Source organism: Eptatretus burgeri, chromosome 10 (assembly GCF_056783735.1).
Source record: "Eptatretus burgeri isolate ZD-2024b chromosome 10, Ebu_testis_v1, whole genome shotgun sequence".
Classification (NCBI taxonomy): Eukaryota; Metazoa; Chordata; class Myxini; order Myxiniformes; family Myxinidae; genus Eptatretus; species Eptatretus burgeri.
In genome coordinates this window covers 65,214,669-65,241,960 of record NC_140970.1, presented here as the reverse complement: position 1 = coordinate 65,241,960, position 27,292 = coordinate 65,214,669, and the positions used below count along the sequence as shown (strand labels likewise).

Genomic DNA, 27,292 nt, shown 5'->3' with positions numbered 1-27,292 from the left:
CCAAAATAAATAACCTGAGGGCTGAGTAACTACCTAAACAAACTCACTCACACGGACGACTTAAATAAAATTGCCGGCGCTAAGACAAACATGCCGGGGGCGCACTCATATTTACAGTACATCTTAACCTTAACTTACAAATTTTACACTAAACCATGGCCCAGGATCAATGAACTCTGCAAAAAGAAAGCAGTTAGCAGGGAGCCAGGCTGCTCGCATGCAATCTCTGACTCAAACAATGCAGGTGACAGGGAACGTGGCCGGCTGCTCACACGCAGTCCGAGGCCTTCCCTTTTGAACTGAACGCAGTGAACCACAACGGTGCATGGGCTGCACAAACGTAGTCTCCGTGCCAGCTCAAGTGGCACACGCAATGAACACAACGAATGGATGGATGAATGGTTTGAACTGAACGCAGTGAACCACAACAGTGCACGGGCTGCACAAATGCAGTCTCCGTGCCAGCTCAAGTGGCACACGCAATGAACACAACGAATGGATGGATGAATGGATGGACGCAAACACGGTGCACGGGCCGCCACTGCAGGCCCGTGTTGTAGCTGCCAACAGGGCAGTTCTTGCAGCTTGCAAACTGTTGCCTTGATCCTGGCGCACATGGCAATGAACAGGGGGGGCAAAGCAAAAATTGAACGGGGGCTGGTGAGCAGGGGCAGTGGGCATGGCATGGCAAAGGCAGCAGGCAAACACAGCCCGCAGAAGAAGGCCGCTGCAGGCAAACACAGCCGGCAGACGAACTGGCCGGCACAGGCCTTGAAGTACCACAGCTGCAGATGATCCGGCCGGTACAGGCCTTGCAGCACAGCAGCTGCAGCCGATCCAGCCGGCACAGGCCTTGCAGCAAAACAACAGCTGCCGATGAAGTTGGCCGGCCTCTGCCTTGCAGCAACGCAGCCAGCAGATGAAGCTGGCCAGCCTTTGCCGTTCAGTGGAGGTTGGTGGAGGGAGTGCGGTGGTGCTGGCCACTCGGAAGGCGGGCTCGGACCTACCCTACGGTCTCCCTCCCAACCTATCGCCTTTGCCTGTCACTGTACATATCCACTCCCTTAATTTGTCAAACCCCAATTTAGCCCCAACTTATTTTTTTGTTGTTTTTTTTTTTACTTCCACACTATAAATCGTCCCCTAACCCTCTGTACTGCCCTTGTTCGGCTAACCTATCCTGTCACCTAGCCTACTCCCAACCCTTACGTTCCCTTCCCGGAGGGGAACAAGGGAGAGCTAACGTCCTGTGTCGAGGCCCAACGAAGCCTCAGAATGGCCTCCCCAGAGTTCGGCGATCTAACCCAAAGTGGGTCCAGCGGCCCACAACGAGAGCGAGGGGATGGATGGTGCGGAGGGGTACATCTCCTAATCTACCCTAACCATTTAACTGTTAAACTACCCCGGGGCTTTCAACAAGCGCCTCTCGCTTAAACTATTGGTTCTAACAACCCAGATTCCCGTCGCCTGTGTTGGTGTCCTCACAATTTCGGGCCTCGCCCCCCAATTTTCTCTCCGTGCCCTCACACGGTCTCATGGCTGGGACACGTGGCTCCCTTTGGCAGGCACGACCCTCTGCCAATTCCCCAGCTATGGCACCCCCGGGCACTACACTGCCTCCGAGCCTACCAGCTCCCTAACACCGGGGAGTGCCCCCCATGGCACCTCCCCTGAAACGCACACGTGGCAGGCTGGCTTCCCAGGCCCCTTTCCGAGGGTCACCCTTACCCACAACACTGCCCATGCGGCTAATGGCGCCCCGGGCCTCCGCACCAAGCAGACGCACCCGTGCCCACTACGCTATCCCGGCCCCCCATGGGCCCTTGGCCTACCACGGCCGACTAGCCTGGTGCCCGGGGTACCCACTCAGCGATACTCACCTTTCGCAGCCACGCTCCCAACCCGTCAACAGGGCTCCTGCACCCCTCCAAACGGGTTTCGAGCCTACACTCCCACCAACAACAAAACGACCTCCATTTTTCAATTTGACTAACCCAGCTAACTCACTTTACTCTGACCCCGGGGTCCCTTGGGCGGGAGTCACTCCTCCCCCCAATCACTCATCGCACCATGCATTCCCCATTCGCTCCATACACACAGACCCGCTGGCCTCACTCACTCATCATGTACTCACCTCACAACTCTTCAACACACACACCGCTGAACTCTGCCAACCTCCTAACTACATCCCCTAACTAACTCGTGCTCCCACGTCGTCCCTTAAACTACAGCACGTTCCTTTTAACACTACGTTGCTAAGCTACGTCCCCACTACACATTCACTGTCTGTCCATGTCCTCAAATAATCCCATTAATCAATTTCCCAACCTAAATCTCGCTACAATCCCTCTAACTCATCCATTCCACGGACTCCATGAGGACTTACCCCTGCCCCATGAAGTCGGTCTTGCTAAGCTAACCCTTCCCCCTAATAAGTTTCCATCCTATGCCCTGGTCAAGGGGGTCTTCCACCCCTTGCCCAGGAATCCTGTGCACCCGAAAGTGAGGCTTGTTTTTTTTTTTTTTTTTTTTTTTCATGCGCAGCACCAGCGCGGCAACTCACAGCTCGCGCACTTTACACCTGCCCGTGACGTCATGCAGCTGGCACGTGTACCTCGTCCCTCCTTGGACGGTACCATCCGGCAGGGATTCCCCTCCTGCCGGATTCCAACCCCACGTGCAGCCATGGCGTCACCGTGCGCATAAAAAAAAACACAAGCCCCACGTCTCGAGGGGTTCCCCACGCGAACACCTGTACTTTGCCCGTTGGAGCTTAACACACACGATCGCGTGGAGACCCGTCCGGTCCAAATCCGTTTACCTGCCTAAACTTTGTCCGTCCGCGGGATCGGCAAATCCACCGCATGCGTTTCCGGACCGGGACTTCACTCTCGCAAGCGAGCACGTGGGGGCCTCGTGCGTTGCACAGCACGGACCTCGTGCTCACTGCTGGGTGAACCCGGCACGGTCCTCGAAACAACTACAGCCGCTACTCGGCTTTCTTTCTTCTGTCGCCGTCGTCGCCATTCCACACACGCACTCCCGCGTGTTACGACGCTCACACTCCATTCCATTACATTCACACCGGGAGACGCGGCTGCGTGCTCCCGCATGCCAACCGACATCTCCCTCACATACCGCTCTCTCACACACACGGTCTCCCTTGCATAAACCATACCACTCACACGTGGTGCTCCATTCACTCGCGGCCTTCCACACAGCCGTTCACTCACGCATGCGGGGGCACTCACCCGCGGTGCCTCATCCAAACACCGTGCCTCACTCACACACGCGGGGGCACTCACCCGCGGTGTCTCATCCACACTGGCCGTTTCATCCACACACACGGCCTCACTCACACACGGTGCCTCACCCACACACGCGGGGGCACTCACCCGCGGTGCCTCATCCACACACCGTCCCTCACTCACACACGCGGGGGCACTCAACCGCGGTGCCTCATCCACACTGGCCGTTTCATCCACACACACGGCCTCTTCCACACACGGTGCCTCATCCACACATGGCGTGCTGGGAAGCACGTACTCTGGCACCATCGCCACCACACCACTCACACACGGGGTCGCTTCCACACACGGGGACGCACTCACGCCTTGCACCACACACACAGGGACAACCACACTGGGGATTCGTGTCCCCACAAGGGTCTCCGTGCACCCGTTCGCAGCACTCCTCCCCTCAACCTCGCAAAGCACGACCGAACTCACCTGGTCGTGACTCGCCTCAAGGGGGCATACTCCCTCCCCTCGTTCCTGGAGGAGGCCATCCAGCTGCTCGCACCGGGCCTCCACCCAGTCCGCGAGCTCACCCCCATTGTCCTCCACGACCTCTGTGTGTGTGTGTGTGTGTCACTTACCCCGTCTTCATCGTGCAGTCTTCCCTCTATCGTTCCCATCTCCCGTGTCTCTGCCAACTCTTCACCCTTTACCTCCCTTGTCTCAACTATCTTTATTTCCTTTGTCGTCACCTCGTGTCTCGTCTCACACGTTTTGGTCTCCCCATTTAATTTTTCCCTTTCGGTCATCGTCACGACCCTCGCCCAACACGCCCCCCGAATTATTTTTTCACCCGCCTCCACCACGGGCCTGTCAGCCGTTGCACCCCCTCCCAGCTCGTTCGTTCCTACACGTGGAGTCGCCATTTTGAGTTCCCTGCCAACGGCCTTCATGCCCGCCTGCAGGCATCGGCCCATGTTCTGCGTCTTACCCCGCAGCTCTTTCGTTTCTTCCTTCATTTGCTTGTTCATTCCTTTCATTTCGTTTTTCATTTCATTTGTATTTGTATCCATCTTTTCGTTCATGCCTTTCATTTCGTTTTTCATATTCGCAATTATCTTCGCTGTCATTTCCGCATACATTTTTGCCAGCATGGTGAATAGCTGGGCCATGTCGGGTGCGCTTGGGTGAGCCGTTTCGGCAGGGGTTGGGGAAGGGTTTTGGTGGAGAGGGGGAGGGGAGGTGTCATACACCGCGGCCGCTGCCGCACCCATTTCGGGCTCTGGGTTCAGTTGGGCGAGTTCGTTTTCCTGTACAACCAACATTTCCTGCACGGGGATTTCATCCTGAGCCATGGATTCTACACATTCTACATCCATTTCTAATACCCCCGGCTCCCGCTCGCCTTGAGACGCCATCTTGCTTCTCTTAAAGGGTTAATTTAGCTCGCTCGTAATTTGGAGGGAATCGGGGGTCGCTCCTCTCACCCTTGGACCGATTCCCGTGAATTTAATTGGAGACAGGAGAGCCCGTTTTCCCGTTCTCCGATACCAGTGCCGCGAGGAGGGCGATGGGTTTATATCGCATGACCTGACACCAGTGTTGCGGATTCGCGCCCGCCGGCGTGCTGACGGCCACGTAACTCGAATCGCGGCACGTCGCCCACCGGACGGACAATCCAGTCGTGACCCTCTCGGACTAACGCCGGGAACCAGTCACGGGTGGACCTTTCGGTCTCACCACAATCGTGCCAATCGGCCTCCGCGTGGGATAGGGTTGCTCGCCAAATTCGACCTACCTAAGTACCCACACGGAGGGTAGACCGGGCGATCGCACCTCACCGCAGGTCGACTTCGGACACGGGCCACTTTAAGTGACCCGTTCCGTACTATCGGGATAACCGAGCGGTGTTATTCGTCGGCCTCGACGGTTCGATTAATTATCGGGCGTTTTAGCCCACGACCAACCCTTTATGTGAAGCAAGATGGAGATTCAATGAAAGAAATGACGAAGCGAAGCGGGAAAACAGTTCAACATGAAGCACATTTATTTCGCGATGAACGGAAAGCACACATATACAATTCCACCAAAAGCACATGTAAAGGAAGAAGAAACACAATATTACACAAAAAGCAAATGCAACAATGCAGATCTATCCGACTACCGAGCACACGGCAACACTTATACAATTTTACTTCACAGACGGTGCCGACAACACATGTACCCAAAACAAAAGAAAAAGAACCACCCTCAAGGATGAGGCGGGCCTGGGGCCGAGACCGGGTCGGGCCTACCCGTCTGATGATGAGACGCGAAGTGGCGGTGGTGCCTCAACTCTGCGGGCCTCGCGGACAGTGTCTGGTAGGGGGTGGGAAAGGGGCCCCCTTTGTCGCACTATCTCAGCGCGGGGGGAAACAGGAGGGGGTTGCTGATGCTCGGGGGAAGGAGGATATCACCATGTCTCGGGTCCCGCGGCGAGCGTCTCCTCCTCGACCTCGGTCGCGTTGCTGGCCTCTCCCTCTGCAGCTCCCGGCACCGACGCGAGCACCCCCTCGTCCACCTTCGCCGCCGCCACCTCTCCACAGCTCCGTCTACTCGCCCTCTCCGTCTCCTCTCCTGGCTCGTCCCAACTCTTCACTCTTGACTTCTCCCACTTCTTTCCAGCTCCACCGACGACTCTCTTGAACTCCGCACAACTGCCAACTGAACTGAACTGCCTTGACTGACGAACGCAGCCGTTTATATAAGCCCCGTGGCTTCGCTCCTTCACCTTTGACCCTCTGCCTCCGACCCTTCACCTCTCTAACTGGCTCCCCATTGGACCGAGGAAAAGTGGGCGTGAATGCTTTTTGATCCATTAATTTGCATATAGCGTCCTCACTCCAACGCCCTGGAGGCGGGGCCAAATCGCCCCAGCTCGCCGATAGGACGGAACAGAAGTGGGCGTGAGTCGTTTTTGATCCGTTTTTCTTCGGAAAGTCTGTGATGTCTCTGAACACGCTGCTCGGTGCGCGCCCCGCACGAGTCCAGCATCGGCGCCCACAAGTGGCGTGGGAATGACGGTGATGCGATGGTGGCGAGTTGTGACGGTAAAGGTGGTGGCTGTTGTGAAGCGGCGTTGTGGTTGGTGGTTGTTGTTGTGAAGCGGCGTTGTGGTTGGTGGTTGTTGTTGTGAAGCGGCGTTCTGGTTGGTGGTTGTTGTTGTGAAGCGGCGTTGTGGTTGGTGGTGGTAGTAATGGCGGCTGGTCCAAAATAAAGATAGTAAAAGAAAAACGGCTATCCTGAAGAGTCGCAGCCCGACTGAATGACATTTATTCCCTCGAAACAACGGGTTTGGGCCTAACTACACATATACTTAGAGATATCTCACCTAAGGGACCTGAATGGTGGTTTGTGAATTTCGTCAACCACAACAATATAAATGACGTGTAAATGCACCTTGCTCTGGGCTACCTGGAGAGGGCAATCTCATTCCAATCGGACAAAACTTAGGCGAGTTATTGTGAAAAATGTTAAAATGTCTATAATAATTAGGTCAATGTCAAAAATTAGGTCAACCCTACATACTTTCTATTCACATTATTGATGCAAAATTTATTTCTGAACTTCCCAGCCAGCTCCAAGATACAGCTCGGAAATTGATACATCTACCAAATTTGGAATGCAGTTAGGTAATTTAAAAAACCTATATGGTGCTTTGGTACTCCTCAGGGTCTTAGAAACTCTGGGGTATCATTAAAAATCAGGGGCACTAATTGTAGAAACAATCTCGACAACAGCAATTATCCTTCCCCTATATATCCGGAAAGGGGGAGGCTTCACAATATGTCGCTCACAAGGAACTTTATCATAGGTGAGGACACTGAAATTTTGTTTGTGACATTTATTTTACACTTTTTGCAATTGTTTATGGAACACCGAGCTTTGCACACTCAGCCACAGTTCAAACCAACAACCTCCCAGATTCAGTGCAGATCACTGAGTTTACATTCACTTGTTGGTACCTAAAAAAAGTAAAGTCATTGAATTCACAAAATGTATTCACAAATTACCTTTGTTCAATACCTTATCAAACCGTTTATGTGACGTTTATGTAAAACATTTGGACAACGTTGTTTCAATGTAATTCACCCAGGAAGGAAATACGCCATCCAGTTAAAATGTTGTAAAATCATTGTAACATTATTTTTGACATTGCTTCATTACAAAGTTCCCAGCAACATTGTGATAACGTTCTGTGTTTGCTGGGTTCCTTTTCAGGCGAGCCTTCAACATTCAACCAAACAGAATTATGGATTCCAAAGAACAATACAGTGTCCGTCTCTTTTGCCAGCGAAGCTTCAATCACAGTAACAGCTGAACTTGGAGCCTTACAAATGACTGTGAGCCTCCCGATTGAATTCCAGAATCAAACCAGTGGCCTCCTCGGTATGTTCACTGCTGAAGAAAAGCCTTTTGGGATGATTTAATAAAAGCTGATTTTGTTATTTTGTGTTTTCCTTCATAAAATTATATTATTTTTAATCACTGATTAAAAATACAAAGTTATTGTGCAATTATCAGGAGATCATTAAATGTCAAACTGGCAGCATGACAATTTGCTGTATTTATTCTTCTTTTTCATCTTATTCTCATAGTAGTAGTCGGCGTAGTTGTAGGACTAGTATTACAACAATGGACTAACCTATCCAATATTTTGTAGATTAATTAATGATATACATTCACAGGTTTGTGCACGTAGAGTTTCCAGTTTTCTTTATGTGGGATGGGCATTCATAAAATATACACAAGGTAGGTAAAGCATCATGTTATAAATGTGTTATTTCTCTTTTCTAGGGATGTTTAACAATAATGACCAGGATGATTTCATTGCTCGGAATGGAACAGTAATTCCGTTTTCTGGTGGGAAACCACCAGATGAAAAGACACTCTACTATGATTTTGGCATGACTTGTGAGTTATTTGATTTGAGCATGAAATATTCTGCACTGACCATAATGTGATCATTTGTTCATAATACATATAACAGAATGTATAATATATCTATAACACAGGCGAATTGTGGGGGAGGGGAGGCAATGCCCCCCCTTCCCCCAAACAGGATTCCTTTTCCTTCAGTAGTTTGTCCATCCACCCATGCAGTGGGAGATGGAGGTGTGTGTGTGTGTGTGTGTGTGTGTGTGTGTGTGTGTGTGTGTGTGTGTGTGTGTGTGTGTGTGTGTGTGTGTGTGTGTGTGTGTGTGTGTGTGTGTGTGTGTTCCTGTCAAGAATATAATTTTTTTTACCACATGAGCTTTTGTTATCAACTTTTCAATGAGAAGGGTACTCTGTAGAATGCATACCTCTGCCAGGCTGAACAGTTTACATTTTATATTCCACTAATAGGCTGGATCTGCATCCTGACCTTAACCCAAATCTAATTGCCCTATTCTTGTCACCAACCCAACTCATCCACTAATTTTTGTAATAATCCGTCCATAATGTTTCGAAATATCGTGCTATATATTGTTTTTGGCCCCATCTCTCAATGGTGAAGAATCATTTGGAAAATTAAAAAAATATCTTATCCAGATCCAGATCTTCACCAAAATCAAATCAGTTCATCCTCGTCACACACACCCCAATCTATCCACCAAGTTTCGTCTAAATCCGTCCATAACTTTTTGAGATATCATGCATGTACATATATTCTTTTTGGCCTGATCTCTCAATGGTGTGCAATCACTTATATATGTGTATATATGTATATATTATATTATATATTCACACACCCAAGGTATTCCTGAAGCATGCTTCCAAAATAAGTACTGTATTGCTTTCTTTAATTGTAGGGGAAGTCAAAGCAGAAGAATCAATATTCACTGAACCATCACAGAACAAACGCAAGTCTGACTTTGTGCCCACTTTCCTTGAGGATTTGCTCAGTAGTAAAACAGCAGATGAAGTCGCAAGGACAAGGGAAGCATGTGAAGGTGACGAGACCTGCTTGTTTGATATTCTCACCACAAACAATACAGCATTTGGAAAAGCAACACACAAGGCAAAGTTACTGCTGGGATCAACCAAAGAAGGACTGAGTAAGTCAATTATTCCTTCATCATTCTTCTCTCTGCAGTAAGCCTGTGCTTCATTGTGAAATTACAAAGTCACCGCCTCTCTGAGAAAAAAAAAATTATATTTATGTATACAAACTTACATATGGGAAAAATTACATGCCCAGACCAGGAATCAAACCCAGGTCCTCTGGAAAACCATACCAGTGCTCTCGCACCTGAGTGACTGTATCTGGGTGACCCACAGGCTGAATACGCAATTTTCCCACAAAATGATGCCACTCTCTTTCCCCTGCTGCTTCCAGGGCAGCTGCCAACTATCGGAACAGCAAGGGCCTGTCCACAAGAGGGTCTTCCCCCTGTTGGGGGGCCAATTCCATGACTGCTATTATTCACCACGGGGGGCGTAGTAACACAATTATAAATGAACAGGAAATGAAGATTATATGTAAATGTGAGAAAAATTACACGCCCAGACCAGGAATCGAAACCAGTTCCTTTGGAAAACCGTACCAGTTTTCTGCCACCTGAGCTGTCTCGGTGACCCACAGGCTGAATACGCACCAACAACGCAACAAAAAATTGGGCTCGGGCTTATGGGCTTGCTGTTATATCTACTGTATGGAATGTTTTTTGACATTCCTGTTGATGTTAAGGGACATCTGAAGTGATATTCTCTTTGTTTATTTAAATATAATTTCTTTTTTTCTTTTAGGCAATTTTCCACCAAATGTCACTGGAGATAGCACACTGTTCAGTGTCATGAATGAAGAGCTCAAAGTTCAGTATCAAACTGAGGATAATGATGTGAATGTGAGATTTACTTTGGTCACAAATTCCACTGATATCAGCATCACAGGTGAGGAAATCATCACTTCATTAATTCACATTGTTTTTTTCTCAAGGTTTGGGATTAATTCACATTGTTTTTTTCTCAAGGTTTGGGTTAAAAATTATACAGATTATTTATCGAGATAATGTGCTTATTTTGAATTTCTACATCGATTATTTTCCTTTGACTTCTGAGAGATCCAGAGGCAAAAACAAGAAGCTAAAATTTTGAAGTCTTCGCGACAAAAGTAAAATTCCTCTTTTCTCTTTGCTTTACAGAAAATGGTGCATTGATCTGGCATCCCACATCCATTGAACCAACGTTTGCTATTGTGGAGGCAAATAACAGCAAAGCAGTTGGCCAGCTCGTTTTGACTCTCATGGTGTGTTACTGTGAAAATAATGGAACTTGTGACTTTGAGCAGGAATACGACTCTGCTTCAGGAGAAGGTGGCTCCATGTTCAAGGTAAGGCTGAGAAGAGAGTTCTGCATTAATCTCTGTCAATCTTATTTTAGGAAGTAGAAGTCAATCTCGAATGGGCCATGCTATGCTCCATTGAGGTTATATTGAGGGGAAGTGGATGGCTGGGCTAAAATAGAAAATTTGGCTTGAGACAACAGATATGACAAAAGGATGGGAGTGAGATAAGAAGGTTGGAGAGTGTGCGATCACTGAAAAGAAGGGAAAGGAGGCTGAGTGGAGATCAAAGATATGAGGAGGATGTTCATGGCATTGATTTGGCATGAAAGACAAGAGTTTAAATAACTTTCCTTTATTCCATACTCGTCTGGGTACCCAACGCTTCACGGGATACAACAACGTAGGGGTACCAGCGCATGTGCATTGAAAACGTATGGAGATATTGCCCTCACGGTGGTTTGCTTTTCCTGGCGGGGTTTTTGGGACGTGCTGGACACTGAAAAGCGATGGAGTTATTGGCCTCATGGTGGTTAACTTTTGCCTCCAGGCCAGCAGCAGCACAACCTGACCCCGCATCCCAATATACCCTTTATAGCGGCCTTTTGGTGTCCATAAAATGGCCTTCAGGGCCAATGCACAGTAGTTTAAAACCTTGCTCAGATTCTGAAGTAACTACACCCAAAATTTGAGTTTTTAGGTGCTACAATTTTGGCGTGAAAGAGTTCGCACAAACACTTGAAATATTTTACAAGATGAAAAATTTATTTAACTTTCGCCCCCCTCCATTTTCTTCCCCCCATTTTCTCATTTTTTTTCTTTGTTCAGGTCTGGAGAATTAAAAATTTAATTCCGAATGTCAAATCCAATGTCACCAAAATGGTACATACATCCATTCTCGAGCTGTGTATTGTAATTCAGACGTGTGTGTGTGTGTGTGTGTGTGTGTGTGTGTGTGTGTGTGTGTGTGTGTGTGTGTGTGTGTGTGTGTGTGTGTGTGTGTGTGTGTGTGTGTGTGTGTGTTTCACCCTGTTTGAGAGAGGAACCACAAAAAACATACTTGGTTTTACCTCTTGTATTGCTGCAGTTCTTTGTGCACACCTGTTTAACTGCTGTCTTTGGGTGTTATCTTAATTTACTTATTTCTTTTCATTTTAGAGATAAGTTCTTCCACAACAGTTTTTAGCAGCGTCTCGCATTGCGAACGCTGCTCATCGAGAGCTCAGCATTGTTGTTGTTGTTCTTCTTCTTCTTGTTCTTCTTCTTCTTCTTCTTCTTCTTGTGAAGACAAAACCTTAATCTCGAGGACTCGGCTCTTGTATATATATATATATATATATATATATATATATATATATATATATATATATATATATATATATATATATATATATATATGAGATCCGGATCTCCTTAAATACTGAGCAAATGTACACATCCTCACATAGACGGTGCCTTTTGAGAGCGTCTATCATGAACTTTTAAATATATTCGGACATTTGCTTTAAAGCTTTGAAAAGTTCACGTTACTATTTAAAGATTAGAGAACATTGTACTTTACGATAATTCTACATATCGACGGTCCCCTGTGCCAGTGCGCATGCGCAGCCTGACCCGGAGCCAGGGATGTTGTGGGTGTTTCAACCTGTTCAATACTTGTTTGATTATTGTCGTTCCACGCTAATAAAGTGGTCGAACAAATTGAACTCTGTTCTTATTTATAATCAAACAACTTGATGCAGTCGAGTAAAGATCGTCGGTGCTGAGGAGGACACGACTGGGTGAAAACGGACCACGAGAACGTCGACAGTGAGTTTGGATTTCTCGGGTCCTATACCCAATCTTCGCCCCCAGGACACTGTACACACGTGTGCATCACCGAAAATAGAATGTTTACTCCAGAATAGCTGTTCCTATGGCGCCGGTGGAAGCAGAGTGCCCGATCGAGGGTTGTGACTATATGGCTACACACGCAGAGGCGGCAGTGATGGCCGCCATGTTGAGTATACACCCCACTGTGCACGTCGCCCCCCCCAAGGCGGCGAGCTTGAATGCCAAGATGGAGAAACTCAAGCGTCCCTCCATAGCACTGGCCGGAACGGGCGAGGCCTGGTCGTACTTCATAACCCGCTGGGGCGAATACAAAACAGGTACTAAGCTTGTCGGACCCGACATAGTCACGCAGCTACTGGAGTGCTGTGAGGAGGAGCTGAGAAAGGACCTCACTCGCGCGGCGGGTAGGAGCCTCGTGGGCAGCGATGAAGAAGACGTCCTCGCCGCCATGAAGGCGCTCGCCGTCCGGACGGAGAACACGATGGTAGCTCGAGTGGCCCTGTCTAACATGCGGCAGGGACACGAGGAGCCCGTCCGGTCGTTCCACGCCCGCATCAAGGGGCAGGCGGACACGTGCAAGTATGAAATGAAGTGCACCAAGGCGGGTGCGATCAGGTCAACGACTTCACGGAAGAGATATTGCGCAACGTGGTTGCCCGTGGCATCGCGGACCAAGCAATACAACTTGACCTACTCGGTGAGAAGAACCAGGACATGCCATTAAAGGACATGATAGAGTATATCGAGGCCAAAGAGTCTGGAAAACGCTCGGCATCGCGCCTGCTTGACACTCAGAGCACGGACGCGATCAGTAGTTCGTATCGGCGGGGAAAGCGACAGGACGTCCGCGCCAGAATAGGAGCCAGGCCGGAAAAACGGAAGGCCAAGCCCGAAGGAGTATGCATCTACTGCGGCGAGGTGGGCCACGGCAAAACGCCTCAATGGCGCGCCAGACGCGCCGAGTGCCCCGGATACGGTAAAAAGTGCCGGAAGTGTGACCGCCAGAATCACCTCGACAAGGCGTGCCTGGGCGGCCGATCGGCAAGACCCCCATCTAAGGAGACCGACGGGATGTACGACGAGCAGACGGCAGCCTTCGTCGAGCTATGCACGGTCACCATGGCCAGCACAGAGGACGAAATGCGCGCGCTTCCCCTCGCTCACCACCTGTACGATGATATGTGCGATAAGTGGATGAAACGCATATCCGACCCGCAGCCATACGTCAACCTCACTCTCACCAACAAGCGCGAGGATTACAAAGCGCTGGGTTTTAACCTCCTGAAACACACCCGCGCGGTAACCCTACCCGCTATGGCAGACACGGGGTGCCAGAGCTGCCTGATCGGCATTAAAGTCGTCCAACAAATGGGCCTGAGTACTGAGGACCTCATACCTGTATCCATGACCATGAAGGCCGCAAACAACAAAGGAATTCGTATCCTCGGAGCCGTGGTAGTCAGATTCGCCGGTAACAGTGACGACGCTCGGAGATTGGAGACGCGCCAAATCGCGTACGTGACGGACTCTTCAGACCGCATATTCCTCTCTCGCGCGGCCTGCATGGACCTGGGAATGATCTCGGACAGATTCCCGACACTCGGAGAGGTGAATCTGATGACCTCGGAATTGTGCGACTGCCCGCGACGCGCGGAGCCGCCGACCAAGCCGACCGCACTCCCCATGCCAGCGACCGAGGCCAACAGAGAGGCACTACAGTCACATTTACTCAGGATGAATGCTCAGAGCACATTCAACACGTGCCCACACCAGCCACTACCGAGAATGACCGGCCCGCCACTACGTCTTATGCTCAGTGAGAACGCGACACCGGTTGCCCATCACACTCCCATCTCCGTGGCCATACATTGGCAAGATGAGGTAAAAGCAGGCCTCGACCAGGACGTTCGGCTCGGCGTGTTGGAGGAAGTACCCGTCGGCACGCCGGTGACATGGTGTCACCGCATGGTAATTTGCGCGAAAAAGAATGGCAAGCCGCGACGCACCGTCGACTTTCAGGCCTTGAACAAGCATGCGTTCCGCGAGACCCACCACACCCAATCCCCATTCCACCAGGCGAGACGCGTACCTAACGGGAAGCGCAAGACAGTATTCGACGCATGGAACGGTTACCATAGCGTCCGCCTACACGAGGACGACCACCACAAGACGACCTTCATCACTCCATGGGGGCGCTACCGGTACCTATCTGCCCCACAAGGGTATATGGCATCGGGGGACGGTTACCCACGACGATACGATGAGATCATCGCGGACATTGGTAACAAGACCAAGTGCGTAGATGACACGCTACTATGGTCAGACACGGTTGAGGGGAGCTACTTCCAGGCGGTCCAATGGCTGGATATATGCGGCCGGAATGGAATCATCCTCAACCCGGAGAAGTTTGTCTTCAGCGCACCCACGGTGGACTTCGCGGGCTTCACCATCACCATGACCGACGTGCGACCGTGCAGCCGCTACCTGGAAGCAATCCACGATTTCCCACAACCGCGTAACATCACCGACGTCAGATCGTGGTTCGGGCTTGTCAACCAGGTGGCATACGCCTTTAGTATGGCCGAACGAATGCAGCCATTCCGGAAGCTCCTGAAAAGTGGAGAACGCTTCCAGTGGTCCATGGAGTTAGAGGACATATTCCGCGAGTCGAAAGACGTGATCGTACAAGAAATCGAACACGGTGTCCGCATATTTGACAAAACTAAGCCAACATGCATCGCCACGGACTGGTCGAAGGAGGGAATCGGATTCTGGTTGCTTCAAAAGCACTGCTGATGCGTGCCAGTTAGACCATTCTGCTGCACTGATGGATGGAAAATAACCCTGGTCGGCAGCAGATTTACACACGCGGCAGAATCCAGATACGCGCCCATAGAGGGCGAGGCTCTCGCAGTCGCGGACGCCTTGGACAAGGCGCGCTACTTCGTACTGGGCTGCGAGAACCTGATCGTTGCGGTAGACCACAAACCACTGCTGAAACTCCTTTCGGACAGAGCACTTGACGACATACCCAACCCCCGCCTCAGGAACCTCAAGGAGAAGACCTTGCGTTATCGCTTCCGCATCATACATATCCGGGGCATGAAGAACAAGGCGGCAGATGCCATGTCGCGCAGGCCAGTTGGCACCACGCGACCTCCACTCATGAACCTTCCAGATGACAATGCCACCATAGCGACCCACCTCCAACCAAGCACGCACACCGACGTCCTGTCCCTCCTACGCCAAACTGAGCCGGAGTATGACGACGACGTCGAGGAGGACAACCTGGCATGGTGTGCCGCGGGCCTCGAATCATTGCGATCAGTAACATGGGATCGCGTCAGGGAAGCCACCAGCAGCGATGGCGATATGCACATATTGGAGGGAATGACAATGAACGGCATCCCCAACTCAAAAATCGAGATGCCAGAGACAATTCGCGACTATCACCAGTACCGCGAGAACATTACATCGACAGATGGAGTGATCCTATACAAGGACCGAGTAGTCATACCACCCTTACTCCGCGGCGATGTGCTGAGCGCCCTACACGCTGCCCACCAGGGCGTATCAATGATGACCGCCCGCGCAGAATCCTCTGTATTCTGGCCAGGCATGTCGGCCGACATCAGCGCCACTCGGAAAAACTGCGAACACTGCCACCGGATGGCACCATCACAGCCTGGAGCGCCACCAACTCCACCTATTCCGGTCGTTTACCCCTTTCAGGCAGTGTGCTCGGACTTCTTTGTACACAGGGGTGCACACTACCTTGTGACGGTGGACAGATACTCGAACTGGCCGATCATCTCAAAGTGGACGGGTGGCGCCGCCGGACTCATAAACCACTTACGTCGCGCCTTCGTGACGTACGGGACACCAGAAGAGCTCGCGTCGGATGGGGGACCGGAGTTCACCTCCACCGAGACCAGGTCATTCCTGCACAGATGGGGCGTACACCACCGCTTGTCATCGGTGGCCTTCCCTCACAGCAACTGTCGCGCGGAGATTGGAGTTAAGACAATGAAACGACTTATCACGGACAACACCAGCCCGCAGGGAGAACTTGACACTGACGCTGTGCAGAGAGCGATACTACTATATCGTAACACGCCTGACCCTGACACGAAGATCTCCCCGGCAATGTGTGTCTTCGGCCGCCCGATACGCGATTTCATCCCAATTATCCCCGGGAAGTACAGACCGCACGACACTTGGCATGAGACCCTGAAAGCGAGGGAGGAGGCCCTCCGCAAACGTCATATCCGCACAACCGACACCTGGGCAGAACACACCAAACGCCTTCCGCCACTTGCTGTAGGGGACCTAGTCCGCGTACAGAACCAGACAGGATTCCACCCAAAAAAATGGGACAACACAGGTAGTATCGTGGAGGTACGCCAACACGACCAATACGTGATCAAGATCGACGGCTCGGGCAGAGTCACACTTCGGAACAGGAAATTCCTGCGCAAGTTTAGCCCAGTTCGCAATGACCAGCTGCCACCCCGGTCTATCTATGATGATCTAGCAACCCGAATCACTGTACCTGCACCCGTTGTAACACCGCAACTGCCTGACCTCGACAGCGAACCCGTGACATCTGCGACGCCATCGGGGCCCACGCCGGCACTGACGTCAGTATGCACACCCCGGCGCAAGACCACACCCGTTTTAGACACGCCAGCAGCACCAGGACGAGGAACACCGAGGCGCGCGATCCTTCAGACGCCACCATCGGCCCCTGAAACCCCGAGAGCCCCATCCCCACTGGGGCCCGATGTGACACCACCAGCACCAGCGATAGGTCAACGCCGATCCACCAGAGGGACCAGCGTGCCTGCCTGGGACAAGGACTACTCCATGGAATAGTCACACGATGGGCGATATAAACTTTTGTTCATTCATTAAACTTAATATTTTCTCAGCCTTTATCTATTAACATAATAAAGACTCGGAGGGAGATAGAGAACATTGTACTTTACGGTAATTCCACATATCGACGGTCCCCTGTGCCAGTGCGCATGCGCAGCCTGAGCCGGAGCCAGGGATGTTGTGGGTGTTTCAACCTGTTCAATACTTGTTTGATTATTGTCGTTCCACGCTAATAAAGTGGTCGAACAAATTGAACTCTGTTCTTATTTAAAGATTATTCCATTTCTCGTATTGTAATTTCGTAAATACATTATTTATTTCGTAAATACACGATATATCGTAAATACGTAAAGACATTATGACGCGTTTCGCTATTGGCTTAATCAAGGCACGTGACGAAATATCGGAAGTTGTTGTTGTTTTTTTAAATAAAATGTTTCAAATTTTTTTTTTTTTTTTAGTCGACAAAATCTTTAGGACGCTGCTCGTGGACACATTTGTCCTTGTTTTCTTTAAACATTCCCTTCCAGCAAGACAGTTTCAAAAACAAATACATTCTGTTCTTCCTTCCACGAGCAGTTGTTTCACAAGTATCATCTTTCATTTCTGTGTCTCAACAGATTGCAGTCTGCAATTGTACCCAAGGCTACACGGAAAATGACTGCAGTGAGGATTTCAACTCTTGTACCAACAGCTCTTGCTTCGAAGGGGTCACGTGCACAGACAAACCAGCTCCCTCTTTGGATTTTGAGTGTGGTCCCTGCCCACCTGGACTCACTGGGAATGGCAGTAAATGCCACGGTGAGCTGAAAACTATAATCAACTGATGGAAATTTATTTATTTCAATGTTTTTGTGACAGCTTTACTTTCGCAAATGCATATGAGGAATTAATAAAGTTAATTTGACATTCATGAGGAATATTTCTAAAGCATATTTATCATGTTGTGACAAATTCACAGCACTAAACATTTGTGCACTAAACATGCACTAAACATGCTATTTGCCTCAGTCTAAAATGTCTTTTTAACCTGTGACATGTCGCAGGTCGACACGAACTCTGCATGGTTGTTGTTGCTCTGGTTATGGTTCTTGTGGGAGTCGATTTTTGAAAGGTGCACCCATTTGTTGGACATCTGCCAGACCACACCCACATTTGTCACTTCACTCCACCCACCATGGCACCCAGACAAAAGAATATGGCCACCATCTTGGTTTTCTTGTGGGCTGAAGACGTCAGGCTGATGATACACTGCCTGAGTTTGTTTCATCAGATTTCCATTCCCTTTGTTTGGGTCACAATGAGGGACCCCAAAAAATCTAATCAATATCAAATATAAATTATTAGCGAGGTTTAATCAAGCCCGTCAGCATAAACAGTACGTGCCTCCCTAAAAAAATCATAGCGTGATGTAATTTTTGAACGGCTCCATATTATGGTTAAACAATCTGTGACCATGTAACAAGTCAGCTCGTTCTGATATAACCGTGACGGAGGGTGCCATGGATGAGAAGTGTCTAATTGATCTTTGAATAGTGCATTAAATGTGCATTTCCCAATCATGCTGTTCATCTTTTAAGATTGCTTTAAATGTGTTTCCTCATCACCTGTTACCGGATTTTGTCGCAGGTTGTGACTACAGTGTGGTCATTCTTGTACAGCTATATTGTGAAACAACGAATCTTTTGTCTGTATTGTGAAAGTAACAAATCAGGACGGTATGTGTATGACTTCATAAATGGATATTGTGTTATTATCTCATTCAGATATTGATGAATGCCTGAGTGACAATCCATGTGAGCACAATTGCATCAATTTCCTCTTTGGTTACAACTGCACTTGTCGTGAAGGCTACAACATCAATTCAACTGATTCCAACAAATGTGATGGTATGTAGTAGTTGACATTTTCTCTTTGTTTGGGTTTGTTAAGTTTTTATATTGATGTTCGTGAGAAGATTACATTGAGGATAGAAAAAAATCGAATACAGGGTGTTCCTTAAAGAGGTACCCATTTTTACCTCTGCCGCAGAAGGTGGACGGAGGTTACGTTTTCACGCCTGTCTGTCAAGTCTGTCCATTTGTTTGTCTCTGTGCAGGATATCTCAAAATGTTACGGACGGTTTGGACCAAACTTAGTGAACAGGTTGGGCATCGCACAAGGATCAACTGATTATATTTTGGTGAAGATCCGGATCCAGATCTAAGAATTAAAGAAATTTTTTTGAAAGTGATTCTTCACCATTGAGTGATGGGGCCAAAAACAATATGAAGCATGATATTTCAAAAAGTTGTGGATAAGTTATTACAAAACTTGGTGGATTCGTTGGTTAAGTGACAAGAACAAGCCGATTAGAATTTAGTTCAGGTCCGGATCCACATTCGACCTATCAGTGGGATAGAAAATGAAAATTGTTCAGCCTGGCGGAGGTATGCGCTCTTCGGAGTGCCATTCAAATTACTTATTAAACACAATAAGTGTACACAACTTTCCAGTTTCAGATGGGAGAGTTAGAGTGATATTTGAAGTTTTGTTTAATACTCAATATGTCCACCTTCTCTTTCAATACACTTCTGGAGACGTTGAACAAAATTGTCCAGAACTTTTGCACAGATTGCATTGGATATGCCCTGAAAAACATTACTGATTCCATCTCGTAACTCATCCCAGGACTGTGGGTGTGTGGTATCAACTCTGTCCTTTATAAAACTCCACAAAAAGCACAGGGAATCAGGTTCCGGGAAGCTGGGGCAACGAGCAATGGGTCCACCATGGCTGATCCATTTGCTGTGGAATGTTGAATCAATAAATTAATGAACAGCTCATTCACAAAAAGAAAACGAATGCTCATTGAAAGACAATGTTGGACATACATGTTGAGTACTAAACAAAACTTCAAACTTTACTCAAGTTGTGCCTTATTTAACTGGGCCGTTGTGTATGCTTGTTGAATTAAACAAATAAAGTTGTGTTGACTTGTGTTAAATCGATTAAAAAAGGGGTACCTATTTAAGGGACACCCTATAATATACTGGACAATAATCCTTGCAGTGATTCAGAATGTTTTAAGTCAAAGTTTGTGATTGTACAATCTGAAAAAAAGACTTTCATTTGCAGGAGATTATAACTTCCTTGCAGGGTGTTGAGTACAAATTAACTTGTAGAGCACTCGCCAAGTGGCTTAAGCACTCAAGCAAGCACAAAGACAACAAAACGGTTGATAAGTGACTTACTCCTCCCACCCCAGCCCCTTCCTTCCAGACTCACACCTCACCCCTTCCCCTCCCACGTCCTCCCACCTCATCCCACCCCACCCTTTCCCTTCTGTCATCACACCCCTCCCCTGCCTCCTCTCTGCCATCCACCCCTTGTCCTCCCTCATCCCTCCCCACCACTGAATCCTCCCTCCCTTCTCCCACCCACCCCCTCCCCTTCCTCCTTACATTCCAACCCCTCCCCTACCTCCTCCCTCCCACCAACCCCTTGCCCTCCATCACCCTTCCCCTCCTCTGAATCCTCCCTCCCTTCTAACACCCACCCCATCCCCTCCCTCCTTCCATCCCACCCCTTCCCTTCCCTCCTCCCAACCCGTTCCTGCGACAGGTATTAAGATATTAGATTGCAGAGCAGCAGAGTACCCACCTTCTGGATGGGTCAAGTCTGTGTTTTGCAAGAAAAAAAAACTTGCTGGAAAAAAGTACAGTCTTTGTTTTGCAAGATGAGAGATGTTTGTGTGGTGTGTGCTTAAAAGGTTTGAGATGGTCTAAACTCTGAAGGGTACTTTCCAATCGTAGTTTGTGTCTTAGGGGTCGAAAGGATCTAATCTCTCAAGCATGCAAAAAGGGTCTAAAGAGGTCCAAGTGTTCTAAAGCTCTAAATGGTCAAGAGTCCAAGCTCTCTTTCATTTGTCTGAAGGGTGTAAGGGACTTTAAGCATCTTATGGGTCTTTGTAGTCTTTGGATTCAAAAGGGTTTTTGGGGCCGTAAAGGATGTTAAAGGATCTAAGGGTCTTAAAAGATCTTAGGGTTTTTGAGGTCTTCAGGTACAAAGGGTATTAAGGGTCTTTATGGTCTTCGGGGTCTTTTGGGTCAAAAAGTTCTTCGGGGTCTTTGGGGTCGAAAGGGTCTTTGCAGTCTTTGGAGTCTTAAAGGGTCTTAAGGGGCTTGGGGATCTCAAGGGTTGGATGTCTTAAAGGGTCTTCCATCTCTTCGGGGTCTTAAAGGGTCTTACGGGTCTTGGGTCTTTGCAGTCTTCGTAAAATGACTTCTGGATCTTTGTGGCGTCAAGGGTCTTTGGGGTCTCAAGGTTGAAGTAGTGGATGAAAATACCCTTCAGACAATCCCTGGGTCAGACGTGGCCTGTGTGCCAAATTTTGTGGTTGTCGGCCCAGTGGTCCTTGATTAAAAAAAAAATCATGAACATACCGACAGACAGACGACAAATATTATTTATTAGATATTGTATTTATTCAAGAGATGATCGGGTTGTCTTTTTTTAACAATGGTGATGTCGAACCAATATTCGTTTGTTAAATTTTGGCGAAGTGGACTAAGAATGCCACATTGAGGGATGGTGAGTACTGTAAGGACAATCACGGCTTTGATCATCCCTTTAATTGGGTGCTGTGTATATTTAAATATATTATTATGATCGGTTTATAAAGCAGTGTAGAAAGTGCACAAACGGATCCCACAACCACTCCGAAAATAATAAAATACGAACTGAGCTTTATATATTAGAAGAAGAAGAAGAAGAAGAAGAAGGAAATAAATGTGAAAAACAAACAGAAGATGAGCAAGGGATTGAGTAACCCGATGAGTGATCTTGAAGTGCAAACAGACATGAAGTCTGCTTTGTGTATATAGAACATTAGCAGAGCCTTCCATCACCTTCCTGACGGACCAATTGGCAAAAATCTTTGCCAAAATTTTTGGGTGAGAAGGAGAAGGAGAGGAAGACAAACTTACCCGTGCATGGAGTGCTTTACAAATGTGGAAATGAAAAGGAGGTGAAAATGACATTAAAAAAAAATTGTAATGGAAAATGAATTCCCCATTAAAACCTGTCTTTTTTTTTGTATACTTTGTCAAGGCTCATATAATAGCTAACATGCAGAACATATAATAAAGGGAGAAGGAGACAAGAGGGGTGGTGGAGAACAGCACAAGTATATGGAACACATTTCATTACCAAGAATGTAAATGTGACAGCAATAAGCCTTTCCCTGTATATCTGGATCAGGGGAGGCTTCACAATATGTCGCTCACAAGGAACTTTATCACAGGTTAGGACACTGAACTTTTGTTTGTGACGTTTATTTTACACTTTTTGTAATTGTTTATGGAACACCGAGCTTTGCACACTCAGCCACAGTTCAAACCACCAACCTCCCAGATTCAGTGCAGATCACTGAGTTTACATTGACTGTGGGTACCTAAAAAAAGTAGTCATTGAATTCACAAAATGTATTCACATTTGTGCACAATGCTGTGTGTCCATGCTCCAAATGTCATTTGCATCTGTTGTCTTGCCTGGCACTGTGTGTACTATTTGTGTACTATTTGTGAATAAACTAGCACGGGTACCCTGGTTTTTTCATTAATTGTTTATGATGTGCAAATGTATTTTTCTTCCACCAGACATTGATGAATGTGCCAATGAATCACGTTGCGTGGATAATGCACAATGCAACAATTTACCAGGCACTTACAACTGCACCTGTAAAAATGGCTTTTCAGGCGATGGAAGTGTGTCTTGCGAAGGTAAAGTATGCCTCTCTTTGAACACCTTGTACCTTTCATTTAAATCAACCGTAGCAGTAGGTTGACATCGAACATGGGTGGAGGTGTATCCATTGAATTATTCACGTCAAATTCTATTTCCTACTTGCTCTTTTGCTTTTTCACACCATGTCATAATAATCATGACTCAGTGCTTTTCCTTAAATTTTTTCATTTGTACCTTGTTTTATTGGGGTTTCTTTTCCATGAGCAATTTGTTTTGACACTTTTTCCCACAGTACCAAATCCTCAAGAAGGAGCTTATGCATTATTATGTAAAGAACAATGACATTTGAAGACATGAGTGTAATGTTCCTGAATTTTAGTGACTCAGTCGTGATTTAATTGACAAGTCACACACACGACATGGGATTTGTTCATGCGATCCCAGTACTATGAACTCCATGATCATATGGGAAAGCAAAATAGGCCAACGTGAAGTACACTTGGCATTCCTGAAGTGTCATTGGATTGGTTCTGCAATATGACAGATGACATTTGGTGATATTTGATTTTTTTTTTGTCCAGAATGACTGGATTGATTTAGGTCCAAAATATTCTTGCTCTGGACATGCCCTGATGGAGCAGTCAACACATTTCAATGATGCTCAAATGAATTGATCACTATTTATAATTTTATGGCCGTGGTGACAGACTCGTCAAATGAGTCACAACACAAAACGGGACAAATTTATTGCAACTTCAAATGAACTTTGTCAATAATGATTGGGTGTCACCTGACGCACATTCAACATTTGCGTGTATTGCTGAAGTTACTCAGTTACAAATTGTTCAATACTGTTTGAGAGTTATTCAGTTTTACACTTGCATAAACCAATTTTCGATGCATTCCATTTGTAACCGAGTCACACAACTCTTTACGAAATGATTTTAACTTTGGCTCCCAGCTGCTGTTTCGTTCAATGCAATTCACATTGTCAAATCCTCGGCAGCCACCATTTTGCTTGAAATTGCATTACCCAACTCTGATATGCAATTACTTTGATCATGCCTGTGGCCTTGCATTTAGAGGAGAGGTCATTGCTCTTGCAGCTGAACATTCCTTTGACCACATCTCCTGCAGCCTCAACTTTTGCCATGATGCACTTGGTATCCTGTGATACATTTGGTGTTTGCCATACACACACCTTCCCTTTTGTTTCGATCTGAAATGGGATTCACCAAATTGTTGAGTTTCTTCGTTTAGTTTGAAATATAATCTCTGTATTCACACTACTGCTGTTTCTTGTTCAAAATTTAAAACCTGATTTTCCAGGTCGATTGTGATGTCATTTGCTGTTGAACATTTTTCTTTTTAGGTCAAGCACACATGATCATTGGGGGTGTCATACAATACAAGTGATACAAGATATGTGATAAAGCATGGGAACCATTTTTGTTGGACATGTGTGTGATCTCTGGCATGGAGTATGATGTAAAATACATCGAAGAGAACTTTATCTTTTGCCACATCAAATGGAGAAACACGGGCTCGTACGAACATACATCTTGTAAAAGTACTCAGATCCGTTTCAGTGGATTACCGACATCAGTAGATCCACAACCTCAGTTGCGTACAGGCAGACAGTCAATACACAAGAATCAAATGAATACATAAGAAACATGTAAATATTGAAGAAACAGTGCAGTGGATTTTCCACCAAAAGATAATGACAAATCAGCGGGAGAAGCCTCACCAAAAGACATGTCGATCATCGCACACACATCGTTTTTCACACACAACTGTTCCTAACAGTTCTAACACACACACACACACACACACACACACACACACACACACACACACACACACACACACACACACACACACACACGTAGCATAACTAATGTGAGCTTCTGCATTCTTCTCTCCCAAAATTATTGTTATAATGAGCATGGGAGGCAACCTGAGAAGATATCTTTTGCTGTGAGTCAGCCCCAGACTTCGCATGAGAGGCTGCCTTCTTCATGTCTTTGTTACCCTGCACACGCAAAGCTAAAAGTGGAGTTAAGGAATTGGTTCATGTCCGTCTGTTCATTTGTCTGTCTTATCAGTTTATGATTGTCAGTTTGTGATCAAGAAACAACTTATTTAAATTGAATGTTAGATTTTGAACACGAATCGGAACATTAATATGAAGACGAGTTTGCCATTTTACCGTACCTTGGCTTTGAATTTGTGCTGATCGCACGTGCACAGAGAGGAGTGAGATAATTTTTTTACTCTGTCTACCTGCCTGGCAATCAAACAAAATTGAAAATCATTCCAAACAGGGAACTTACTGTTTTTTTTTTTTTGGTGTTATAATGGACATATTCAACAGGAACGAAGAACAAATGTAATGCGTTCGATAGAGTGGTGTAATAAACACTGGGAAAATGGCGGTAAAACCCTTACTGGAAACAGCGGACATGGTCGTGCTCCCAGCAATGATGCAAACAACAACTAAAGGAAATAAATGTTATTTTATGTTCTTAATAATGTTGCCTGTTCATTTGTCTTATTCATGAAAATGAAGAGCACAAAACAATGCACAACATGTTAATTAAGGGTACAGTTTGGACATAATTTAAAATTTAATCCCAAACCCTAATTTCCCCATTACCTCCTAAGTTTGCTGATTTGTGGTTTACAGGGATTCTCAAGAATGTAACCCCCATGAACGGCAAGGTTCTCCTGTATGTACCTGAACGTTGTGAGGGGTATCGTGTTCTTTGAAGTCTTTTGTTTTTTATATGATTCTGTCTATTCCGGGCCCTTTTCGTTCGTAAATTACGCATGTTGTAGTACCTAGCAATCCATGAGGCCTTGTAATCCATGATAGAGATTTTTTACAGCAGAGTTTCTCGGTCTGTAAAGTTTGTGCAAATGGCATTTAACAGCTTGTGGTGTCTTGTGGTTTTATTGTTTTGTTTCGTCCAGATAAAAACAAAATTGTTATGGTACAGGTGTAATAACCAAGAGACAACGTCGCTTCCTCCCGTTAGAAACATGGTAACCGCTTCAGCCATTATTGTGCGAGGCCAGATGACACTGCTGAGAAAATGAAGAAGTACAATTCAGCGATTTTACGATCTCCCGATATGGTACTTCAGCAATGTTATTCTGGTCTCTTCATCAGTCTTGTTAATTCTGAAATTGCTCGAAAATAAAAGGTGCAGCTCTTAAAGGCTTTTGACCACTCTATCTCTTCAGTGTATAATTTTGTACACATTTGATGGGGCAGCCATTTCTTCTCATGCCATTCATACATATGGGGTACTACTGTACTTCATGATTGTCATAATAATGATACAGCATACAGTTTATTTCATTGGCATTTTACTTGACAATGGAAGTTTCCTTCTGACCGTTGTAAAACATTGTTTCACAGCAAAAAAACACCGATCTATGTTACTGGGTCATTATTGTGTGATGTTTAACATGGCAGTAGACTTCATGAATTAATCTGACAAGGTCTGTCCTTCTGCCAGATATTGATGAATGTCGGGATGAAAATATATGTGGAGATCACTCGATTTGCACAAACACCAACGGCTCTTTCAGTTGCTCATGTGAGAGAGGATATCGAGGAAGTCCTTGCGCAGGTAATTGTTTTTCGTTCTGACTGGTGCTATGGTTTTCACCATTTAATGCTAATCTGCTGGATATTTTGTCTGTTGTTAATTGCCTGCCTTTTCCAGTTAAACATAAAGTGTGCACTTGATCAAGAAAACTTGATCATCATTGTTTATATATTTTTCTAGATGTTGGCATTCACAAAGTGTTTTTTGGAGTAATTTTACATGGAAACTGCAGGTGTTGATTTAAAATTCCAAACAAGTTAAGTTATTTAAGTAGCAGTTTAAGACAGCGTGATTAATTAATTACAGGGTCACTTTGTTTGTGTCGGCTGTGCTTGCTGGTGCCCCACGACACCGTAATAACTGCTTTCACTTTGGTAGTGCACAAATTTCTGAGAACAAATGTCGGGCCTGGCTGTAGATTGGATGGGTTCGTTGTCACTTAAGTGCTGTAGAATTAAGTGAGGTTATATATCAGTTAGAAAAAGTCTGCAGGACTTTGATTCACTATAAAAGTTGATGTTGTTTGATTGCTTTATTGTCTTTTAAACTTACACTGAAGGTAATTTTTACACTGAAGGTTGCACTCTTACATTTTTGGAGAGGGGTGAGTATTATATTTTGGCCTTAGTCGCCGTATATATTTGTGTTTTGTCTTCAAAATTTTTATCCTGTATTTAGTGTATGTTGAAGATAAG

At 46.7% G+C, this 27,292-nt stretch overlaps 1 protein-coding gene across 1 annotated transcript in view; it reads left to right on the top strand.

Annotated features, from left to right (window-relative positions):
• The window catches only part of LOC147018733 (uncharacterized), a 127,272-nt gene that overhangs the window by 50,582 nt on the left and 49,398 nt on the right, over positions 1-27,292 (top strand). Inside the window, exons 20-28 of the mRNA XM_085898745.1 lie at positions 7,497-7,664; positions 8,073-8,189; positions 9,068-9,313; positions 10,005-10,148; positions 10,400-10,587; positions 17,871-18,051; positions 19,017-19,139; positions 22,890-23,012; positions 26,505-26,618. Coding sequence (XP_085754871.1) covers positions 7,497-7,664; positions 8,073-8,189; positions 9,068-9,313; positions 10,005-10,148; positions 10,400-10,587; positions 17,871-18,051; positions 19,017-19,139; positions 22,890-23,012; positions 26,505-26,618 — 1,404 coding nt within the window. The remainder of the gene's footprint in view (positions 1-7,496; positions 7,665-8,072; positions 8,190-9,067; positions 9,314-10,004; positions 10,149-10,399; positions 10,588-17,870; positions 18,052-19,016; positions 19,140-22,889; positions 23,013-26,504; positions 26,619-27,292) is intronic.